We start from the raw sequence: 22,195 nt of genomic DNA on the forward strand, positions 1-22,195 counted from the left end.
CATGTCTGTCACACATGACATCCATGTGATGTTAACTGTTCTCTTTTCCTACCTTCAGCATTTCCTTCACACATTTTGCCTTCTCCTCACACAAGTGCAGGAGACATAGACAGTGTTAACGCCATGATGCACTGTCACTCTGTCGCATAACCGTCACCTCTTGTTGCTCTGTCCAGATGTCAGGATGGCAGTGGGAGCGGGAGTGGAAATGCTCCACTGGACCAGAAGTTCCTTCTAAAGTGGAGTGTGCCTCTGAGCTTTGTAGAGGTGCTTGAGTTTGGATCCAGTGAGGACATTGCTGACAGCAGCCGCTACCCAGCAGCCCATTCAGGGGAGAAGGTGGTCATCAACGCCAAGCCAAGTACGAAGCACAGTTTGACATCCTCTTACTCTTTGTCTGTCTTATCTGTGCTTTTCTTCCTGCTCCGTGCACTCAGGACAGAAGGTCTAGAAGGAAAGGTGCCAGAGTTTAATTACCTGGGTTGATTTTAGAGCACCAGGGAGATGAGGATTTCAGACTTTTGGATAGGGGCCAATAACACGTGGCCTTAGAAATGCTTGTGCTAAAGTTCTAAATAGTAGCGAAAGGTAAAAAAAAATATGTTGTCTGTTATTATTCATCAATAATTCAAGTTACAGATGGCAGCATTTTAATAAACTTATATTAATTGGCTCCCACACAAATGCATAGATTAAATAAACTGTTGTTTCCTTCTGGACATTTAAAGACATTTCTAAAATGGTGTCAGTTCTGCACAGACCTTCCAGCCACTGTGTGTGTATTTTTTCCCCTTCTGCAATCCTCACTGCTGGCTGCTGAGTCCAATGATTTCAGTCTTTCCACTGGGTTCTCCCCTGTCACAGACAGCTGCTCAGCCACTTTAAAGGGCCCAGATCAGACAAACAAGAGGCATATAAGTGAGTGTATGATTTTGTGGCCACAGCACAGCAATTTTTATTTTGAGACCTAGATTTTTCTGTTTGTGCAGAGGTAATGGCAGTGCTCATTTCTAAGCTGCAGAGTGCTTTTATTCTGTATTATCCCTGGTCTGTCAAAAGGTTATATGTATTCAAGCAGAGGTCAAAGGCACACTCTTTCAGTTGCCAATGGTAGTGGACTGGAATTACTACCACTAAACAAATCCACTCTCTCTCATGCTCTCTCCTACTCCCATTCTCCTTCCCCCTCTAATCTATCTGTAATTCACTTATATAAGACTCAGTCTTTTGCTGCTAGGTGTCACATTTATCCCATAATACATCCTGTGGTGGTTTTGTCTGGGCTGCAGCACACAGTCTGCAAACTATATCTGACCAAAAAATGACTGCTCAGTAATAGCCAGGGTATATTTCAGGTCATGTCCTCAGGATCTAGCAGTAAAATGCTGTAAATTAAATTCAGTCTGACAAAGCCCATGTTATTCTATTGGTGCTCCTGCTGTGTGGAGTTATTATGGAGATGACAGCATGTGAAGTAGACGGTCCATATGCGTCCTTTGCACATACACACAGATACACCCACCTGCTACCCAACTTCATCCTCTTATGCTGAATATATCATATGGGGAATTTTCACATTTTCCCTTCTTCCACTACCTTCAAATATTTCACCTTTCTATCTGCCTTTTTTTTTATTATCCTTTTGCAGTTACCTCCACCAAAGCTACATTTGGTGCATCTCTTTTGCACTAATCTCCCATCACACCACCTGCTCTGATATTTCACAGAGCTATATGAACTGCTCAGCCATTGCATGAGTGTATGTAACAGATGGCGCAGACAGGCCTGTGTAACATCTGGTCAGGTTTTCCTAAGGCTGGAGCTGACAGACAGGTTCACAGCCTCATCATCACACAGCAATGGTATCATACAAGTGTATATGTGCTCTTTCCTAATAGGCCTGAGGATGGCCATATGGGTCCCAGTGTTTTGTTTTGTTCTTTTAAATACCATTTAATTGAATTTGATGTTATGGAAGGTGATTTTGACATGATATGGATTGAGCACAGGGCTTCAGAAAGAGCTGTTTATTCCCTGGACAGAAGTGAAAGACTGTATTAGTCCTAAAACATACTGACCTTCACTTCAGTCCTTCTTCAGCTCTGTGTGTGTCTTTGGCACAGAGTGTGTGTGTATGTGTGCATACAAATGTGTGCATTGTCCAGGAACCTCAAACAAGTAGAAAGCATTGTTTCTCATTCCACTGTTGAGCCAAAAGCTGCTCAGTGACCAGCCTGCTAAAAGGCACTGAAAAGACTGGATGTGTGATGTCACCTTTCTGCATGTCTGTCAGCTCAGCTCAGCTCATCTCTCTACGCTGCACAGCCATCAGAGCACCACGCAGACTGGTCAGAAATGTTTTGTTTCAAAGTTATCATTTCCCGCTCCTCTCACAGCCAGTTTGCAATTTGTAGATATATTGGTTGTTTTTTTTGGAAGTGTTTGATTGCTGGGACGACTAGTCTGCTTCTGAAGATGCTCCCAGGCCTGTTTTGTTAGAAAACTCTTGGCATTTGGCGCTCGAACAAAGAGCCATTCAGCAAGTTGGATCCCACTTAAAACGGGTTACAAAGTGCCAGTCTAGTCTGTGGGAATGGTCAATCCAGTGATGGCACATTTCAATTCTCCCTGGCATCTTATAATTGGTACTATAAAACACAGATAATAAACATCACAAGATGGCATTAACCTCTGATTTGGACGTTTGCATGATATCATGTCTGATTATAAGGACACTCATAGATACTGATATTATGAAATTACATTTTTGAACAATAAAGTCCTGATGTACCTTTTCCATGGCAAACTCCAGTTTAGCATTACATTTACACAAGAAGGAGGACATTCAGTGGAAAAAAGACCTTTTTTTAATAATTTAAACTCCCATCATTTGCAGGGATATTGGTTAAATTTCACTCTGATTCAGAGCATTTCGACACTTTTGTCACTTAAATCTGCACAACCACATCTAATGGCATTTCTCTAGAGGGAGCATGCTTTCTCCATTTTTATATTTTTCTATATGTATACAGCCCACAGCCCACTGACAGACACAGTGTCCCAATTCAACTCAAGCCCTGTTGTCTCAGTCTTCACTAAGATCAATATTCTGTGAAAATGGCACATAAATCCTTTAGACAAGGAAGTTCATTCAAATGAACAGAAACATGCAAACAAGAGCAAAACACATTCCAACTATTAAATTCTCATCTAATCTTATTAAGGGATGATTTGACCCAGTAATACAAATGACATGAAGTAGGAGGTCACTGACCATGAAAACACCAGTCAAACTCAAATCCATGCACACCACACTAGATCTGCTGTGTTAGTGCGTGTGTGTCGGTGTGTAGGGCGCTCACACGTGTGCGAGGCCAGCAAAGAATTTCTGAGTCTGTGAGCAGCCTCTTGTGTACAGACTCACAGGGAGACGTCTTAGAGTCATTCTCTCCGAGACCACCTACAAACGCGTTACTGGGGTAAAGTTTCCCCCTGAATGCCCAGTCAGCGAGACCTTCAGGAGAGGACTGGACTGGGTTGCCATGGCATTGGAGCACTAGACAGACATAGGGACTATTGTAGATGAAGACGAGGAGGAGGAGAAGGAAGCAGAGTAGAAGGGCAGAAGCAAACAGAGCTGAAGCTGCCAGAGGCTGTAATGCAGTTTAGTTTCATTTGTCCCCAGATATACAGACTGGAGGAGAGGAGGGACACACTCAGATATTTGCAGTTAGATTTTGCTTTGAACTTGTTAATTTAGTATTGTAAACAAATGACCTTGATAATTTGTCAGTTGGCAGTTCTGGCTGGCTGACAGCGTGCTTTTCTTCCTGATTATCATCCAGAATTCAGTGTGTGTGTGTGTGTGTGTGTGTGTGTGTATGAGAGAGAGAGAGAGAGAGAGAGAGAGAGAGACTCTTGGCCTGTCAGACCATTGATGAGCGCTGCGTCCAGGGCAGTTTTTTCCTTTGTGTACATACAAAGCAGGCCGTTGTTTACTTTCAGTGCAGGACAACACAGTAACCGCTCAAGATCATTGAACTCTTCATATAGTACAGTGATTGTAATGTTTAATATTTTCATCATCACAAAAAATTACAAGAGGCAAATACCTACCAGCATACCTGCAGCTTCATGCACACAGCAGATACACATCAAACTGGACTGTATAGACTTGACATGTGAAGACAAACACAGTGTGGCTTCTGAAAGCTCGACGTTAGATAACAGTGTTCTTGTGAACAAGTGAGCACACTAGTGAGGAGCGCTGCCAAGTTTGCAGAGCTGTCACCGCTCCTGTGGGAAACTGACTGATGATTGCCCCTTATTGATCTTTGTCTTCGTTAGCCCAATTTCAGCTGGTTCTGTCATCAGACCGGCCTCACTCATTACTGCCTGTGCTCCCAACAACAGGGGACCGTTGGAGACTTGCTTTTCAGGTCTCAGCTCAATTTCCATGCTGTATGTCGCTTTTATAAACCTTTAATGTGGATTTGTTGTCACAGCACGCCATGAGCTCAAAGCGTGGCTATAACTCACCGCTGTAATATGAGTCCATGAAAGCCTTGTACCATTGAGGACTGTAACATTAAGTCTGAACCTGTGGGCTGTAAACTGCAAGCAGAGAGAGATGAAGAATAAAATATCCTGTTTTTGACCAAATATTTGGAAATGTGTGTTTCTAGACAAACTGTACATGGGCCCAGGTCAGCTGTACCAGGATCTGCAGAACCTCATCCACGACCTCAGCCTGGTCAACCAGATCTCCAGCATGATCGGCAGCCTCAAAGGAAACTACCAGGTACTGTACAACAACACTGACCACCAGTATCAGTATCACAAAAAAGTCATAAAATCACAAAGGCAAAGACTTAATGCTAATCATATGCCTAATTTGTCATAAATAACTGAGCACTTGTCTTTTATGTTATTTTGACAGAGTTGGAGGTCTGTTGGAATAGTTAGAGTGTCTATTACTATTTTTGGAAGCTTGACAAAAATTGACACAGTCAAATGTTTCTCCAGTGTACCTCCGGACTTTAAAAAACACATTCTCTGTGTTTCCCTCCTGATGGGGTTGGGCTGTTCTGCAGGCGTATAATGTTAAAGCTATGGAACGTGCAAGCATGGACAATTTGTCTTGTGGAGATGTGGAGTCTCTTAAGTCTTGATTTGCACCATTCAAGCCTGTCATATCATATGGCCACACACACACACACACACACATACATACACACACCTGTCTGTGCTGCTGGGCTGGAAGTTTAGTTTGCAGACCACAGCATGAGTGTGAGGCTGTGTTTGTGCTGTGCTGGTAGATCTGTCAGAACAGAGTGGGAGGCAGGGTAACAGAGAAGCTCTCAGAGAGACATGTGTCCCAGAGATGGAGGGAGGGAGGGACAGAGGGAGGGATGGAGGGAGAGACTGGGGGGAGGGTGGTGCTGAACACTTCCAGACGTTTTTTCTTCCTCCCAACACGTAATTTCTTCTTCTAAAACAGTCTTCCTATTAAACATGTACACTGAAAGGTGCTTCATACAGTTTGTCTAATTAGTAATGACAGTTTAAGGCCAAATTTCCCATGTCTTCTTCCTGAAAGGAGAATCTTGGTATTTGCAGAACAAGAACATGTAAGGCAGTCTTCAACTGTGCCGGTGAAACGAATGAACATCTGCAGTTGTGGTTGAATCAGCTGCATGGTATTTTTGTCGCTGTGCGCGTTGATAAGAGAGAGCATCGAAAGGAGTGTGTAACAATGCTGCCACCTCATTTACGTATATGCACAGAGGAGCAAAGAAACTATAAACCACTTCCAGTCGAATTTATGCACTCAATACAACAATAATACAAACTACAGCCTTAAAAATGAAAAGATAAAAATGATATATTTCTTAAAAGTAGTAGACTGCATCATAGTGTAACTTGATGTAGGTGAGAACATCCACTTAAATCCAAATTTAAGAACAGACATAGTTGTGCCTAAAATACCTAATTATACCATCCCTGGAATCTGAAATGCTCTGATGTACAAATTTACCCCTTCTCCCCTTTCTCTCTTTTTTTCATATTCTTGTTTACAGAATGTAAACCCCACGGTGGCCCAGGACTGGGTGTCAGGTCTCCAGAGGCTGATCCTGAAGAAGGAGGAGGAGATCAGGGCAGCTGACCGGTGCAGGATCCAACTCCAGCTTCCTGGCAAACAAGACAAGTCTGTTTTTTTTTTTTTACACCCACATAAATACACCTCTTTAGCTTTCATATATACAACTCTAGTCACAGTCCTTGCCCCGCCCCCCCACCCTTCTCTTGTTTATCCTACGTTTGTCTTTATCCCCTTTTACCCTGCTTTCTCCTTCCGCCTATAGCTTAAGGAGAGAATATTAGAGCACATTTGGATATTTGGATAAACAAGTTCCTCCACCAGCTTTAATCTGAGGCATGAATCTCAGGGGAGAAAATGTGCATCAGTGTTGTGTGCAACCAGAGTCTGCCCAGTGCTGCAGCTGTTGCTGAGCACAAATACTTATGTCACACATTTACACACACTTTTATAGTTTGCACGTGGTCCCCCAAGGGTGATACTTGTTTTGGTTTTGTCATATTCTCCCTCTCTCTTTCACTCTGTCGCTCCATTCCTCATCCCTGCTCCGTTTAGCTGGTGAGATTATCCACGGGTATGTTTGGAAACACAGCTGCGCCTCCCTTATTCCTCCGCTCATCCCTCAATCGCAAAACACACAAACCACGGCACTTCTCACAAGTCTGGCTAGTGACGGGAGTGAAGCATTTCAAACAGGACCCTCCCCAGACCCACTCACACACACAACAACACACACACTGGTGGTGATAATTGACATTGACTTCTATCGCATTTCTGTCACTGTCATTCTGGTCGGTCAGCATTGAATACCCAGACTTATTTGCCTCCCCCCCTGCAAGTCAGCCCAGCAACTCTTTTTCATTCAATCATGGCAGCTATTTTACTGTAATAGATGCTGTTCATTGGACTGCTGTTTCTGCAAGAATCTTCAGACATTAACATTAACTGCTTAGGGAAATGTACATGCTAATTAAGGACCTCCGGTTGCCAAAATATTGACACGTCTCGCAGATCATTAATCATTCAGGCTTGTGGAAGCGTCTCTGATGTTTGGCTCATAAACAATGTCAAGTTCGTACTCTCTCTGAAAAGTGAGACTTTTTTAAAGCTCTCAGTCAGCCCATCTGTTTACATAGTTGTATATTATCTTTCAACATTTCCTAATTTCAAATGACCCAATCCAATCTGATGTCCTAAGGCAAGTTCATGTTTTCTGCCTTAAATTAGAGCCTAGAGTATGTAATGAACAGAAAATATAAGATAACTTTGATGTTATTCTGCCTGGGTTTCTTGATCAGAACAGCAGCTTGTTGGCTTGTGAATTCTAATCAATCATTCTCACCACTACCACATACATCTTTAAAATAAACTAAAAGATGTGAAGTAAATGTTGGAGACTAAAACATGTGGAACAACAGAGTTCCTGTGAAACAGAATGGTCATATATTTGTGATATATAACCATATCCAAGGTGGGGATGTTCTTTTATTGTTATAATCATTTGTGTTTTTGTTTTGTCCTTTCTATTGGCAGATCGGGTAAACCCACTTACTTCAGTGCAGTGTTCAATACTCTCAGCCCAGCCATCAAACAGTCATGGATCAGTAACTTGCAGATGGCTAAACTGGCTCTAGGTACGTACACAAACAACTAACTACTATCAGACATTACAGGCTAGTAGTTGTTGAGTTAACTAGATATTTCTGACCACATCTAACGAGAGCAAGCTGTTTAAAGTTAATCATAAATACAGCCATTTTAGTTCTACAATGTAATTCCTGAATTCTTTACCTTTTAAAACAGATAGCCTTTAAAAACATTTAAAAGCTAACCCCACATTATTGAGTCAATAAAGCATTTGTGTGTGTGTGTGTGTTTTACAACAGAAGAGGACAATCTGCAGGGCTGGTTCTTTGCAGAGGATGATGCAAATCAAATCAAAAAGCAGAAACACCCTCTCTTGCTTCGACAAATGCCCGTGGTCATGTCAAAACTACAGGAGTTCAAGGTGAGATCATGTTCTCTGGTGGTAACTGAATGTCCATATTTTAGTTGTGTTTCAAAAATACCAAACTTACCTGTCTATGTCCCACAGCATCGACCATATTATCATATCCTGCACTGACTGAACTTGCAAAAAAGATAGTAACAGCCTACACTCGTATGTGGTGGCACTCGAAAATTAAAAGAAAAAGAATTGAGTTGTGTGTGGCCGGTTAGCTCAGTTGGTTAGAGCGTGGTGCTAATAACGCCAAGGTCGCGGGTTCGATCCCCGTACTGGCCAGGAGTTTTAATGAGATTCAGGTTATATGAATAGTGAACTGATATGTGTAATGTTCTCATGATATCCATTCTGTACTGTCAATACTGTGTTAGCAGTACCAGTGCAGTGGTCAGTGACTGATCCAGTAGTTCCACCATTGTTCAGCAAAATGACAAGCAACCAAGGTGGAGGAAAGTCCCTCAGTGCTTTTTCTTTTTTACCCAGTTAGCTTGATAGATACATAGAAATAAAAGGAATAATGACAACAAAATTAAATTGCCCAACATGTTTCCCTGATTTCCCACATTGACCTGTACCAGGTCCAGTTAGACCATGGCCATGTTTTAGGGATTGGGTTGGCTTTTGCCTCGTGTCCATCGACTTTAAATCATCTGTCTGAATTTCCACCTTTCAAATTTTTGCTTTGTGAATGTTGATCTCTAAAATGCCACAGTCCTTCCTGTATGTTGCGCACTGTTACATGGTCACCATTTACCAACCTCATTGGCCAAAAAGAAAAGCCCCTCTACTTGTTTGTGTGGCCGGTTAGCTCAGTTGGTTAGAGCGTGGTGCTAATAACGCCAAGGTCGCGGGTTCGATCCCCGTACGGGCCACAAAGTTTTAACTAGATTGATATGCCTGGTTACGTTTAGATCAGTCTGTATGGAATGAAAAACGTTACTGTGAATGAAGTGTCGCAAATGTAAAATGTTAGAAATGTGTCAACCTGTCTCCACTGTCAAATAGTGTTAACACTCAGTATGTTTAAACTTTACATGCACAACATATACCAAGTAAACTTTTTTACATGTGCTTGTACACATTAATCAGCATTCTGAATTAACTAGGTATGTATGTTAGTAGTGGTAGCAGCATTATGAGATTCAGACTATTTTTGTCCCCATTTCAGCGTTTATCTCGGCTGCACACTGTGACATGGCACATATGTGTCATATTGGAGTCATCATTGCTTAAAGCTAATGTGACCTTACTCCAACTATGGTGATCAGAAACCACTGATCATGTTATAGGATCTCTTCCAGGTTAAAACTGTAGTATTGCTGTGCATGTAAACAAAGTCACTGTGTTAGCAACAGCTAGACAAGCCCAAATGTAAGTGACTGAGTGATCATAGTTCCACTATGCTCAGCAGAATGCCACATGACTCACTTGTATTGAGGCTCTGTTTTTGCTCTGTTTTTTATACCGTCAGCCATACAATGACCTTGTATTGTCTTAGGGACTTGGTTGTGTTTTTACCATTGTGTCTAATCAATCTTAAACAATGTGTCTGATTGTATGCACCTTTCTTGTCATTGTTTTGTGGATGTTCATCTTTTAAATGTCACAGCCCCTCCCGTATGTAGCACACTATCACATGTTTATTGACCAACTGCAATGGACTAGAAAAACTTCTGATAGTGCTCCTTGTGGCCGGTTAGCTCAGTTGGTTAGAGCGTGGTGCTAATAACGCCAAGGTCGCGGGTTCGATCCCCGTACTGGCCACAAAGGTTTTAATGAGAGTGACACACTTGGATAATAGATGCAGATGTTGAAACTTAGGAATCCTCAACTCTTCTCTACTGTCAATAGACGTATCATTAAGGAAATTAACATTTGCAACATAGTGCAAGTGAACTCTGTATTCAGGTGAAGCCAAAATTCCAGATAAGGTCTTTACATTTGTACCAGCTATGGAGATATTCCTGTTCACATATTAATCAGCATATTCAGCTAGCAATGTTCACTGGTGGTGGCAGGAGCATCATGGTACGCACATTTTTCTGTCTCATTCCAAGTGTTTATCTGGGCTGCACACTATAACATCACACGTACTTGTGAGACAGAGTCATATTACAGCATGTCATGTGTGACCCGCATTGACAGAACATGTGGTCGGGAAAAAAATGAGCTGAGTCCATGTGTGAATGTCTGGTTAGCTCAGTTGGTTAGAGCGTGATGCTAATAATGCTAAGGTTGCGGGTTCGATCCCCGTACGGGCCACACGGTTTTAATGAACACATATGGTAAAGTCAGTATAGAGTGATATTAGTATAAATGTGAAATGTTTAAAATTCTCTACCTGTCTCCACTGTCAAATAGAATTAATACTCAATATGTTTACATGCACAACATAGTCCTAGTAAATGCTGCATTCTCGCAAAATACTTTTTTTTTATTTTTATTTTTTATACATATGTAGCAGCTACAGGAATATTCCTGTTTACATATTAATCAACATGTTTTGAAAAAGCTAGACATGTACGCTAGTAGCTGTAGTAGCATCGTAACATCTGACTATTTTCTCAGTGTTGATCTTGGCTGCACACTATAACATGACACATATTTGTGGGATAGAGTCAGAGTGTGTAACACGTGTGACCAGCACTGACAGACCATGTCGTGGCACAAAATGGGTCTTTTTCCAGTCGAGTAGGGCCGGTTAGCTCCGTTGGTTAGAGCGTGGTGCTAATAACGCCAAGGTCGCGGGTTCGATCCCCGTACGGGCCACACAGTTTTAATAAGAGTAATTGCCGGTTATATGGAACCATATCACTGTAAGTGAGGTGGCGCAAATGGGACCAGCAGTGACAGACCATGTGGTGCTAAAAAATTAGCCGAGTCCATATTCAAAAGGCCAGTTAGCTCAGTTGCTTAGAGCATGGTAATAACGCCAAGGTGTGGTGTAATGAGACTGACACACACAACATATAAGAAGTGAACTCGGTATTATGGTTCAGGCAGTATCCCTGTACGGTCCAAGAGTTTTGAAATCATAAGCATCTGTTGGATCCCACTGAGTGGTAATCTGAAGGACTGAATAAAAATCTGTTTAGCAAGTTTAGTATACAATAATGTGTCTGTACCTCCATGACCAGAATTCTCAGCAGTCACAAAGTAGAAAAATGACCAAACCCATTAAGCACATTACCACGTCAGCTCATAACTTCAATATGGTTGAAACTCATGGAGCTGCTTTCCCTCTAAAACTAGCAGGTCAAAGTGGGTTTTTTAAAAGCGGGTCTGAACACTGAACACCACTAACATGTTTTTTGTAATCACTCTGTGAATTGCCATGCAGTAACTTGACTATTTCTTTTATCACCCTTTCCTCCTGTTATGTGGTAGGTGGAGTGTGCTGTTCATAACCCCGAGCCCCACATCAACACAGAGAGCACAGCGGACACTCCCATCGTGGGCCATGGATGTGTCTGGGTGAGACACTTTTTCCTTCATTCCTTGCAAGAGAAGTACTGCATTAGCTCACATTTAAACAATCACACTGCACACGATCTTCTTGCAGCTTTATAGTGGCAGCCTGCAATAATGTGGGTCTGTTCCATTCAGGTCATGAACTAAATTTGTACAACTGTAGGAACACATTAATGAGCATCAGCTTTGAAATGTGAGTCTCTGACTAGAATGTGTTGGGTCGTTTTAGCAAGCATCGGATTGTTTTCTGCAGTTTACACCATTTAAGTTGAAACACCTTCCTATCAGTAAGCTTGGCTATTAGTTTTGGCAAGGAGCTGTTTTTCCCTACAATGCCTCAGCTTAGCAGATGGTACTTTTTTTTTTTTTTTTTTTTTTAATGTCTAACGTTCTCTTGAGAAAGACAATTTGGGTTTGAAAGTTATTGCTGCGGTACTTAGGTTTTTCTCAAAACAAACCATGACAAGACGCCATAACCATAGTAATCACTGCTGCTGCTGCATTCAGCCCATTAGGGAAAATCTCCGTCTGTTAATGATATAAACATCTCTCTAGCTGATCATTTTCTTAGTTAGGTAAAATTATGAAATATTGCTGAAAGGTGTTAAATTGAGAGAGGAGATTTTTAATTTGCAGTTGTAAGATGTTTTTAACATAACTGAATGTCATAGGAATTTGAAGTTATTTTGTTTTTGAACTGGCCTGTCACAGCTTTGATTCTAATGTAATTCAACTTTGCTCTGTGGAGGGACTTTTGTGTTTTCTTGTGAATCCAATTGAGAGTACTTCAGCTGTGTTTGTTTAGCATTGTTTGCTTTCTTTTCACACACTTGGCTTTCTGGGTTAGGCTGGGTATTTCTTGGAAGGATGTTTAGCTACAGCTGTGTTACATAAATGGATTAAATCCTCCTCCAAAGAGTAAGGTTTTCTTTATGTTTGTCCAGGTTGCAAGTTGCACTAATCAGATGGGCCAAATAGCTATTGTGGCCATGCAGAACTCCAGCCCAAAAGTAACTGAGTGTTTCAACGTGGAGTCCCGTATCCTCTGCATGGCGTACGTCCCGGCTGAACAGCAACAACAGGAGAATGGAGAGAAGGTCCCTGAAAACAACCATGTCCCCCCAGCAAAGCCCACTGATACTCCCAGTGTCTGTCTGGGCATGGAGGAGGGAAGGTAGAGTACTGGCTTTTTAGAAACCTTCACAGATGTCCATAATTTCATACAATAATGTATTATTACAAATGTTATCTCCTGCTCTGTTCAGCATCATCGTGTATAAGAGCAGCCAACGAACCAAGAAAGTACGCCTGCAGCATTTCTTCACACCAGACAAGTCCACTGTCACCAGCCTGGTCTATAAGAAGCACTGTCTGTATGCTGGCCTGGTCAGTGGCTCTGTGGCAATCTACACAAGATCACAAGGTGTGTGTGTGTGAGGAGGGGGTGGATTTGTGACTCTGTGTATCTCTTGTGTTACAGTCTCAGAATTGTGCAGTTTGTTGATTTTCTTAAATAGCTATAATTTGGTTAAATCACTGTTATTGTGCAAAACAGAAATGCATTCATTGAGTTAATTAGATTTATTTAGGAGCGTAGGCTGACATGTTGACTTATTTAGTCTACACTCGCCTTGAGTTTTTGTAACTTAAACCATAATTGGCCACGTGCATGAATACGAGTATTATGGGTGACTTTAGTAGCTTTGTTTTTGGATTTATTGACTTTTGACACACGTCTCTGCCAACATAACCTAGCAGAAGCACCACATCTAGTGACTCCAGCTACAGGCAGGAGATTTACTGTCTTAAAATGCTAAAGAGATTGGTGCTAAATTGACACAAATTTACATTTGGCAACACTGAATAAAAAAGGGTTATTCTAGATAGCGCATACACAGAGGTGTTGTTTTGTGGTCTGTTGCTTCAACTGTTGTTCATCTGTGTTGCTGTTAGTGTGTAAGTCAAGGTAGGCCAGGGGTCTTCTCTGCTGTGTGTGGAGGTTCTGTTTCCATTTGCTTCGTTGTCTGGGAGAAGGCAGTCTGTTAGCGTTGACCTATTTAGCGTCTTCCCTCCCAGACGAGCACAGACGCAGCAGAGGAGAGGATCTGGGCTGCTCTCTTCCCACAGCCTTACACATTCTGTTTTATTCCGTCTCTTGTTGACTTTCATAGCGTTGCAAACAGAGGGTCTCAGAGCCTCTTCCTCATCATGTCTGCCTGTTTCTCTGTCTTTGTCTGGTTTTCTCCATAGATTTCTCCAAGATAAGTTCATTATTTGGGACATGAGTAAATAAAATCCTTGTTATTCTTGGCTGTCAAATATAAGTATGGTTGTTATTATCATGTGATGCCACCATTGCTAGAGGCATGTTTTATTAACCTTCGTCACACATATTCATTCCTCTCCATGCCCTCATATGACCGAAATTACATTTCCAGCCTCTCTGAGAAAGAGCTTCTGTGTTTCCATGATCAATTTCTAGCTTTGTCATTTTTCTTCTGTTGCTCTGAAACGCTTGTGGGTGCAAGCACGAGAGACTGGAACACAGACAGAAAGAATATGGATGATGGCCTGAGGACAAGAGACAGGAGGACAACTATTCTCACTCCTTCCTCTTTTAACCTACTGTTTGTCAGTACGATGCATGAAATATATATGTATATGCTTCCCTCCATGCACCAGTTATTAGACAGTGACACAGCGTTTGCCAGTGTTGGTGTAACTGTAGTAGCTGCTTTCCACCATTCATCACTACTAGTGTGTCACATTCGTTCCCAGAAGGAAATCCTGGCCCTAAAGTCTGATTTGTATGATTTCCACCCTTCAACAGCTCCGTCACTGGGACATGATGCTTGCCACAACGATGAGTCATCCCACACAGTTTGGTAGAGAAACTGTACCCCGCATGCCTGTTGTAATGCCGCTCAAGTGCTTTGTCACAGTGACTGCCTGTACTCCATTTGCATTTAAAGTGGACCAGCGGTTTACACAGAAGACAAGACAGAACTTGGGGGAATGATCAGCCTCTGTCCTTTTATGCCACACTTGATGTCATCTGATCAAAGTGGACCCTCACAGCGAACAGTGATGAAACATCAAATACCCTCTGAACAGACGGCATCATGGCTCCGTCCTTAAAGCTTTCGGTGCTGAGTAATGCCTCGTAGAAATGTTTGATGTGATCGTTGAAGCGGTGTGTCTGAAGCCGGCCAGTCAGCCTCATTCTGCCCCGCTTGCTCTTTTCCTCCGCGACGGACTGTGTGAGAGATGGAGAACGAAGGAAGCAATGACTCGGCAAAGGTCACACACGTCACAGACGGGCAGCCCGGCCGTAAACTCCACTCTGCCGTTCTGCATCATGCCTTTGCTTTTTACTGTTGTTGTTTGTCACAGAGATGTCATAATAGGAGAAAAGATGGCCTCGTTTAATCGTCTTTCACTGCCTGGTTTCATGTGCTACTGTTTACGCCACACACACATACACTCACGCTATGGCAGGAGATGTTTATTGCAGCTGACACTGACATGAAGGAATGTTACAGTTGGAGAAGTGAGAGATGTGGACAGATTTGCTACAGTGGAGACCACTTACATAACCCTCCAAGTTGGCACTCCTCTTATTTTTTTCCCTTTCCTCCATTGCATTTTTCCTTTTTTGTTCTCTCTTTTTTTCCTCACGTGCATTTACCTAGACAGTATCATTATTATGATAATAAATAGATAGAGTTGCTGGAATGCTAATCCCACCTTGCTCCTTTATTGAAGGATTACCTTTACTTCCCAAGTGATTACTGTACCTCTGAAAGAACATCTCTCCCTGCGTGGCACCTCTCCTTTCAATAGCCGCCTTTGTGCCTTCTCTTAAACAAACACCATTGGTGAGGCCTCATTCACTTCCTGGCCTAGATTAGCTAAGGGAATGTGGTATCTGGAGGAAATGAACTTCGTATTCAACACAGGGCCCTTTCTAGCCAAATGTTAGCAAGGAGAAAAAAAAACTACACTTTTACTGATGCATGTTCCTGTTCTTCAAATATAGAGCTTTTTACTGCCCAACAGACCTACATTTCCTCTCTTATGATGACAACATCGATGGAAAGCTAATGCGGTTGATAAAGTGGTTGCAGTAATCGAATGTGCTGATATTTATAAAGGCGCTGCATGTGGTGTTTCTTTGCAGCAGAGCTGGCGCTGTAGGTGCCCAGGCACATGTAGAACAGAGTGTGTAGGAGGTGTGTGTGGGATCAAGCGCAGCTCTGACTAAAGCCTCGCAGCCCATCTATATTCATAGTGAAGGCTGTGGAAACCATCAATGGCCACTCCACCAGCATTAGCCGAGTTATAAATGCAGATGATCTTTACAGATGGCATTTATAAAGATTGAGTGAGTGCTGCAGTGATTCAATGAACCAACCAACGATTACATGAAAAAAAAAAAGGTTAACATTGCGAAAAAGAATGTAATAACATTAACACGACAGAGATACAGCACTACTGGTCACTAACGTTTCATACGTTTTCCTAATTTTATGTGCACTCTGTGTTTGCATAGAAACTTCTTTTTTTCACTATTGAGTTACCAATGTTTTTTTCTTACAGATGGTTTGTGGAACTGTGACAAGCCCAAGGTACTGAAGCTGGGAGTCCTCCCAGTCAAGGCCATGCTAGCAGTGGAGGAGCACCTGTGGGCTTCATCGGGTGGACAGGTCTTCATCATCAGCACCCACACACATTCTGTGGAGGTATAAAACCTAGCTCTAATGCTGTTATTTCAGTTATTATATATCATATCTGCATCTGTGTGTGCGTGTGCGTGTGTGTGCATGTGAGTGGTGTAAATAACCCTAGCTCCATGTCTTATCTGTCCCAGTATGTCTGAGTAAATCATACAGGAAACAAGCCCTTGTGAAAAAGATGATTAGCATGTTAATCATTGCCTGTTCATGTCTGTGGGAACATCTGTGTCTCTATAGAGAATGGAAGAAGGGAAAAGCACAGGTATAGTTTGGAAAAGCTGTTTAGTTAACTTCAGCGTGTGTTGTTCACCATTGACCAACTGTGTCGAGCAAAAACAAAAAAGACATGCTGTGTATTCGAGGCCGGTTAGCTCAGTTGGTTAGAGCGTGGAGCTAATAACGCCAAGGTTGCGGGTTTGATCCCCGTACGGGCCACAGAGCTTTAGCGAGAGGCATACACCTACTTAATCCAGGTGACATGTAGTGATGGATGCATATTAGTAGGAATGACAATGACAATCTTCTACATAGTATTGATACAAATGTTGGTATTGGTGTTGATTAATACTTGGGTGATGAGCTTGATCCTCCTCTCCCACTTCAAATTTGCCCCTCCACTGCTGCACTGTGAGTTCAGCAGCGCACTGCTGACTGTGGCTGCATGATGGCAGAGAGGAAAAGAAGCTTTTTTAAGTAAAAAGTATTGAAATTGGTATTGGCAATATTGGCCCTGTATTTACTTGGTATTGGATCAATACCAAATTTTGCAGAATCACACACAACTACTTCTAAAAAATGTTTTTACACAGTAGCTAGCATCTTTGTCTCCATCTCAGTGTTCATCTTGGCTGTGCACTATAACATGACATACTTCAGAGTCAGAGTCATATTACAGCATGTAAACATGTGTAACCAGCACTGACAGCTCTGCAACATGAGGGCCGGTTAGCTCAGTTGGTTAGAGCGTGGTGCTAATAACGCCAAGGTCGCGGGTTCGATCCCCGTACTGGCCACACAGTTTTAAGGACACTGACACACCTGGTAAATGCAGGTTGCATGGAGTGATATTGTTACAAATGAACTGCTTCAAATGCAAAATGTTAAAAATTCTCAACCTGTCTCCACTGTGAAATGGGGCCAACACTCGTTATCTTTACATGCACAACATAGTCCAAGAAAATTCCAAATACATTTTTTTTTTTTTTTTTTTTATTACATATGTAGCAGCTACAGGAATACATATTAATCAGCATATTTTGACAAAGCTAGATATGTATGCTAGTAGTTGTAGCAGCATTGTAACATCTGACTATTTTTGATCCCTTCTCAGTGTTGATCTTGGCTGCACACTATAACATGAAACATGTTTGTGGGATAGAGTCATATTACAGCATGTAAACATGCGTAACCAGTACTGACAAAATAGCCCCTCTGAACATGTGCAGGGCCGGTTAGCTCAGTTGGTTAGAGCGTGGTGCTAATAACGCCAAGGTCGCGGGTTCGATCCCCGTACGGGCCAAGCAGTTTTAATAAGAGTAATTGCCGGTTATATGGAATGATATCACTGTAAGTGAGGTGGCACAAATGGGAAATGCAACAGAAATCCTCAACAAATTCCTTCTCTACTGTCAAACAGTAATCCCTCTGTATATGTGCCCACCATATTCCAGCTAAGGTATGTGTTCTGGTTAAGGCAAAATTCAAAACAAGGTCCTTATATAATATCTATGGGAATGTTCCTGTTAACATCAACATCAGCTAGAAGGAGAGCATGTGAAATGTGATCAGTAAAGTTAGAAAGGACTTCCATTAGATGAGAGTTGCTCATTTCTCTTCCCAGTGCTCCTCTTTATACTGGAATATCGATGGTATTCCCTGTGTATGTGTGTTCTGGCCTGGTTTAAGGAATGGAAGCACCTGCCGTGGCTCCAGGAATAGTAACGCTCCACTGACATACACTCACTCATAATCTGTTTAGCCTCATTAAGCTCATTATGTTGGACCACCTGCCTGTCTCGCTCTCTTTTCCTCACTGAAGACTTACAGTTAGTCCACAGTGTTGACTGAAAGTCGGACAGATGAAACAGACTGAGACAGAGAGGAATGCAGAGTGGAACGGATACAAAGACACTGGATACTTCAATAAGTACCTAATTATTTCAGGTAGATTAAATATTAGTTACAGCGTTTACACTTATCAAAAAAAAGATGTTAAGTCTATTTTTCTTGCTCTTTCATTGCCACATTTTATCACCACTCTGTACTGAAACACTTGTGAATGAACTCTCCTTAGCCAAATATAACTCCACCTACACGTCAAGCAATGTGTGGTGAGATTATGTAACTCATGGAGATGGAAAAAGCCTAGTTCACTGTGTTTCCTATGCACAAAATGCAAACTAAGTCTCTTCTCACATTTGAAAGTATTTTAATTCAATCTGTTGAATGAAGGGAAAACCTAGAGCAAGTTAAATTTATTAAATACTAGGACTTCTCTCCTTCCTTGTGCTTCCTGTTTTGACTACATCTGGCAGTTTTATTTCTTCAGAAATATTGGCATCAACTCTGAATAAACATCTTTAAGAATCAACATTTGGCCAAAAGAACCCATTGTGTCATATTCTGTGTTGTCCGTTGTGGGAATGTGACTCTTCATTTTGATGGTAAAGCATAATCACAGTGTCCCAGACATAATAGCCACCGACAATGCATGAGCTACTGCAGTCTAAACAGACCAAGACAGACTTTCTGTGGGTTGATTGGTCTCAGAGGTTTTTCATATGATTTCTTTCTAGTTTCTAGTTACACACAGCCAACATGGGTGGGCAAATATTCTCCCTGTAGCCTCTGAAACATGTAGTCTGAGTTTAGAATGTCACAAGTACAATAGTATAATGCTGCTGTTGGTGCAAAAACCTGTTGTGTTCCCAGTAATATTTCAGTCAGATATTGCATCAAACTAACTTGAAGATGCTAATAAGAAAACAAAATGGTCCTATAGATTAGGTTTTATATATTGTCCTCTGCACAAATAGGCAGAACCTTAGCTGTATTGTGAATGTGAAGTATGTGACGCCTAATACTCCTGTCACTCTGTTGTGTCTTCTGTGTACAGAGGCAGCTGGAGGCCCACCAGGAGGAGGGCATGGTGGTATCCCACATGGTGGTGGCTGGTGTGGGCATCTGGATCGCATTCAGCTCTGGTTCCACACTGCGCCTTTTCCACACAGAGACCCTGGAGCACCTGCAGGACATTAACATTGCAACACCTGTCCACAATGCACTTCCTGGTAAGGCATCATTTTCATTTTGAGAATCTCATCTATTAAAAAATACATGCAAAAATAATTACATTTATACTTATTGCATAGCTAAAAAGATTAGCATCTAAGAGACATACAATCCATCTACATCATTTTTTAAGGGGATAGTTCAACATTTTGGCAAATTAGACCATTGCCATAATCCCTATAGTCATAGCAGTAGGTTTGTTACCTTTATTTTATAGCTATTTTTAGAACGGCGGAGCAGAGCCGCGAGCTGCTCAGAGCTACAGTACGGAGGCTCATGGGATTTCTTGGTTTCCCTCATCAAACTCATCAAATACACAATCCAACAACTCCAAAACGCTCTCGTGGACAAGTTGTGACCTGCACATTCACCACGCTATGAGATAATAACGGAACGTTACGAGACTGAGTTGTTTTCGAGGTAAATTCATGCAAAACTGCTGATGAGCGTTTGTGTCGAGTGCAGTTTTCCGGCAAGCAGTCTCTGCATTTGCCTCGAAAACAGAGCGTCCACCAGAGCGTTTTGGAGTTGTTGGATTGTGTATTTGATGAGTTTCATGAGGGAAACCAAGGAGGATGAAAATGTTACATAATAAAACACATGCACAGCCACTATAAAGAATAACTGTAGATATAACATTGCCTGCAGGTGGTGCTGATTACATTTCAGAAACTGTACCTGTTCTTGCCTGTAGGAGGCAGCGTTAACACGACAACATCTGCCCGTTTTGAACTGTTGATGCTATGACTTTTTGCTTAGACTGACTGGCTGTAGGATTCAGAGAATTTCTCACCTTGCAGAAGTCCTTGGTCTGCACACAGCCTTGTGGTTTAAGATTCAGTCTTATAGTGATACTGTGGTCTTAACCACCTTCACCACTTCACCCACCACCACCTCCAGTGCTCTCAGTTTGACTTCCCTTGAGTATCACTCAGTTACGTGATCTTTATGCCTCACGGAGACTGAAACCTTTTAGTGAGTGTCAAACTGTCTGACAAAGAACAGCAAAGCACAGTCATTCTGTCTTTTGATATGCGATCTTGTGATCATCCAGTCAAGTATACCTGTTCAAATACTGCCCTGCATGCGTGGTTGGTGTTGCAGCTCCTGTGACCTCATGTTTTCGAAGTGCCGTCATACTTGGTGCCTGTCAGTAATTAGCTGACATCAGTGTAGGTGCTCATCCAGACAGCTCTTGTTATGGCAGGTCTGTCATGTTGGCGTCCTCTTTCAAAGGCTTCTTTATTCTAAACATTTGACCTGGACCCTTTCATTTTGCCTCTATTCATAACGTTGCATTAAAGGACTTCCTCAAGTCATTTTAAGGCTTTGTAGGAGGCTTTGGAAGGCACTGTCCAAAAGGAAAATCCAGCCCAAAGTTAAACATAAATAAATAACGGGACATCTGTTTTAGTAACTGACCAAACAAAAAGAACCTGGAATATGATATAACATTGATATATAAAATGTATTTGCAGCTGAGCTACTCATGGAGCTCGGCATAAAATAAGCACTCAACCACAGGAAACATCAGTGAGGAAGAGCTTATTTTAAGACTCAGTATTTCACAATGAAATGAATCACATAAAAGGTATAAATACCACTGCTGACAAGCAACTCTGATTGATGAAAATGCCTGGGTAACTTGTCTTAGCGTAGCCTAAATATGAATAGGTGTAGGAGTACCTGCGTGTTGTTGTTCCCTTCTGCAGATCTCGTCTAGCATTTGCAGTAAGGCTGCTTTTAAAGGCAGTTTACTCAGTTTATCCCACCACAGCGGTTCACCCTTGATCCCTGGTTGTGTAAGACACCGCAGATATAAAGCTGTCATTAACAGGTTGTAACATCTGCAGAACAGTGTCAGGCGGAGACGAGCCAAATGAGCCGTAGCTCGCTGACTATTTGGATCCAGATGAGTTTTATTCTGAAGGATAAATGTTTGTTTTAGTGGAATAATTCACACAGCACAAGCACAGACCTCCAAACCAAGGCCTGGTATTACACCACACTCACACAATACTGGTTTTGGTTCAGTTTCAGTTTGAAACTGGTTCGGTTGCTGTGGCAATAGATCATTCTTGTGTTTACTGGGATGTGAAACACGGACGGTTTCCTGACATGTTGCCATGCATGTCTAAACCAAACATTGTTGCTGAGGATGTTGGGATCAAGTCAAATGACTGTTGTTGTGTCAGCCATCCTGGGGTGAAGTCATCAGAGCGCCCTGTAGCTTTGGATCTTGTAATCTGTTGTGTTACATCAGCATGACCCAAAAAACACACAGCCTGAAATGATGAGTGTATTTTTTTGTTTGTTTTCGTTATTGAGAGGAGATTGCTTCTGTTGATATGAAGTCTGGATTGTGCAGTCCAACCACTCCTGCTTTTGCTCTCTTACTCTTCCATGCTGAGTAATGCAGACAGCTGCGGCTTGGCCTGCATTTCCTCAAGTATTCTTTGTCTTGAAGTTTCATATAAATATTTGTAGGCTTTACTCCTTTCCTTCCTCTTTAAACTGGTTGTTACAATATTTAGATACTTCAATGGGGTTTTGATCAGAGGGTTTTTTTTGTGTGTTGATACAGATTTAATC

At 41.9% G+C, this 22,195-nt stretch overlaps 1 protein-coding gene across 2 annotated transcripts in view; it reads left to right on the forward strand.

Moving 5' to 3' along the window:
• Positions 1-22,195, forward strand: part of arhgef10 (Rho guanine nucleotide exchange factor (GEF) 10) — a 54,811-nt gene that overhangs the window by 24,671 nt on the left and 7,945 nt on the right. For both annotated transcript variants that reach the window (XM_083997691.1, XM_083997692.1), the window contains 10 exons: positions 177-361; positions 4,686-4,801; positions 6,081-6,208; positions 7,634-7,734; positions 7,987-8,108; positions 11,493-11,579; positions 12,521-12,750; positions 12,842-12,999; positions 16,176-16,318; positions 19,428-19,602. In XM_083997691.1, coding sequence (XP_083853817.1) covers positions 177-361; positions 4,686-4,801; positions 6,081-6,208; positions 7,634-7,734; positions 7,987-8,108; positions 11,493-11,579; positions 12,521-12,750; positions 12,842-12,999; positions 16,176-16,318; positions 19,428-19,602 — 1,445 coding nt within the window. The remainder of the gene's footprint in view (positions 1-176; positions 362-4,685; positions 4,802-6,080; positions 6,209-7,633; positions 7,735-7,986; positions 8,109-11,492; positions 11,580-12,520; positions 12,751-12,841; positions 13,000-16,175; positions 16,319-19,427; positions 19,603-22,195) is intronic.

Source organism: Trachurus trachurus (genome assembly GCF_905171665.1).
Source record: "Trachurus trachurus genome assembly, chromosome: 22".
NCBI classification, from domain to species: Eukaryota; Metazoa; Chordata; class Actinopteri; order Carangiformes; family Carangidae; genus Trachurus; species Trachurus trachurus.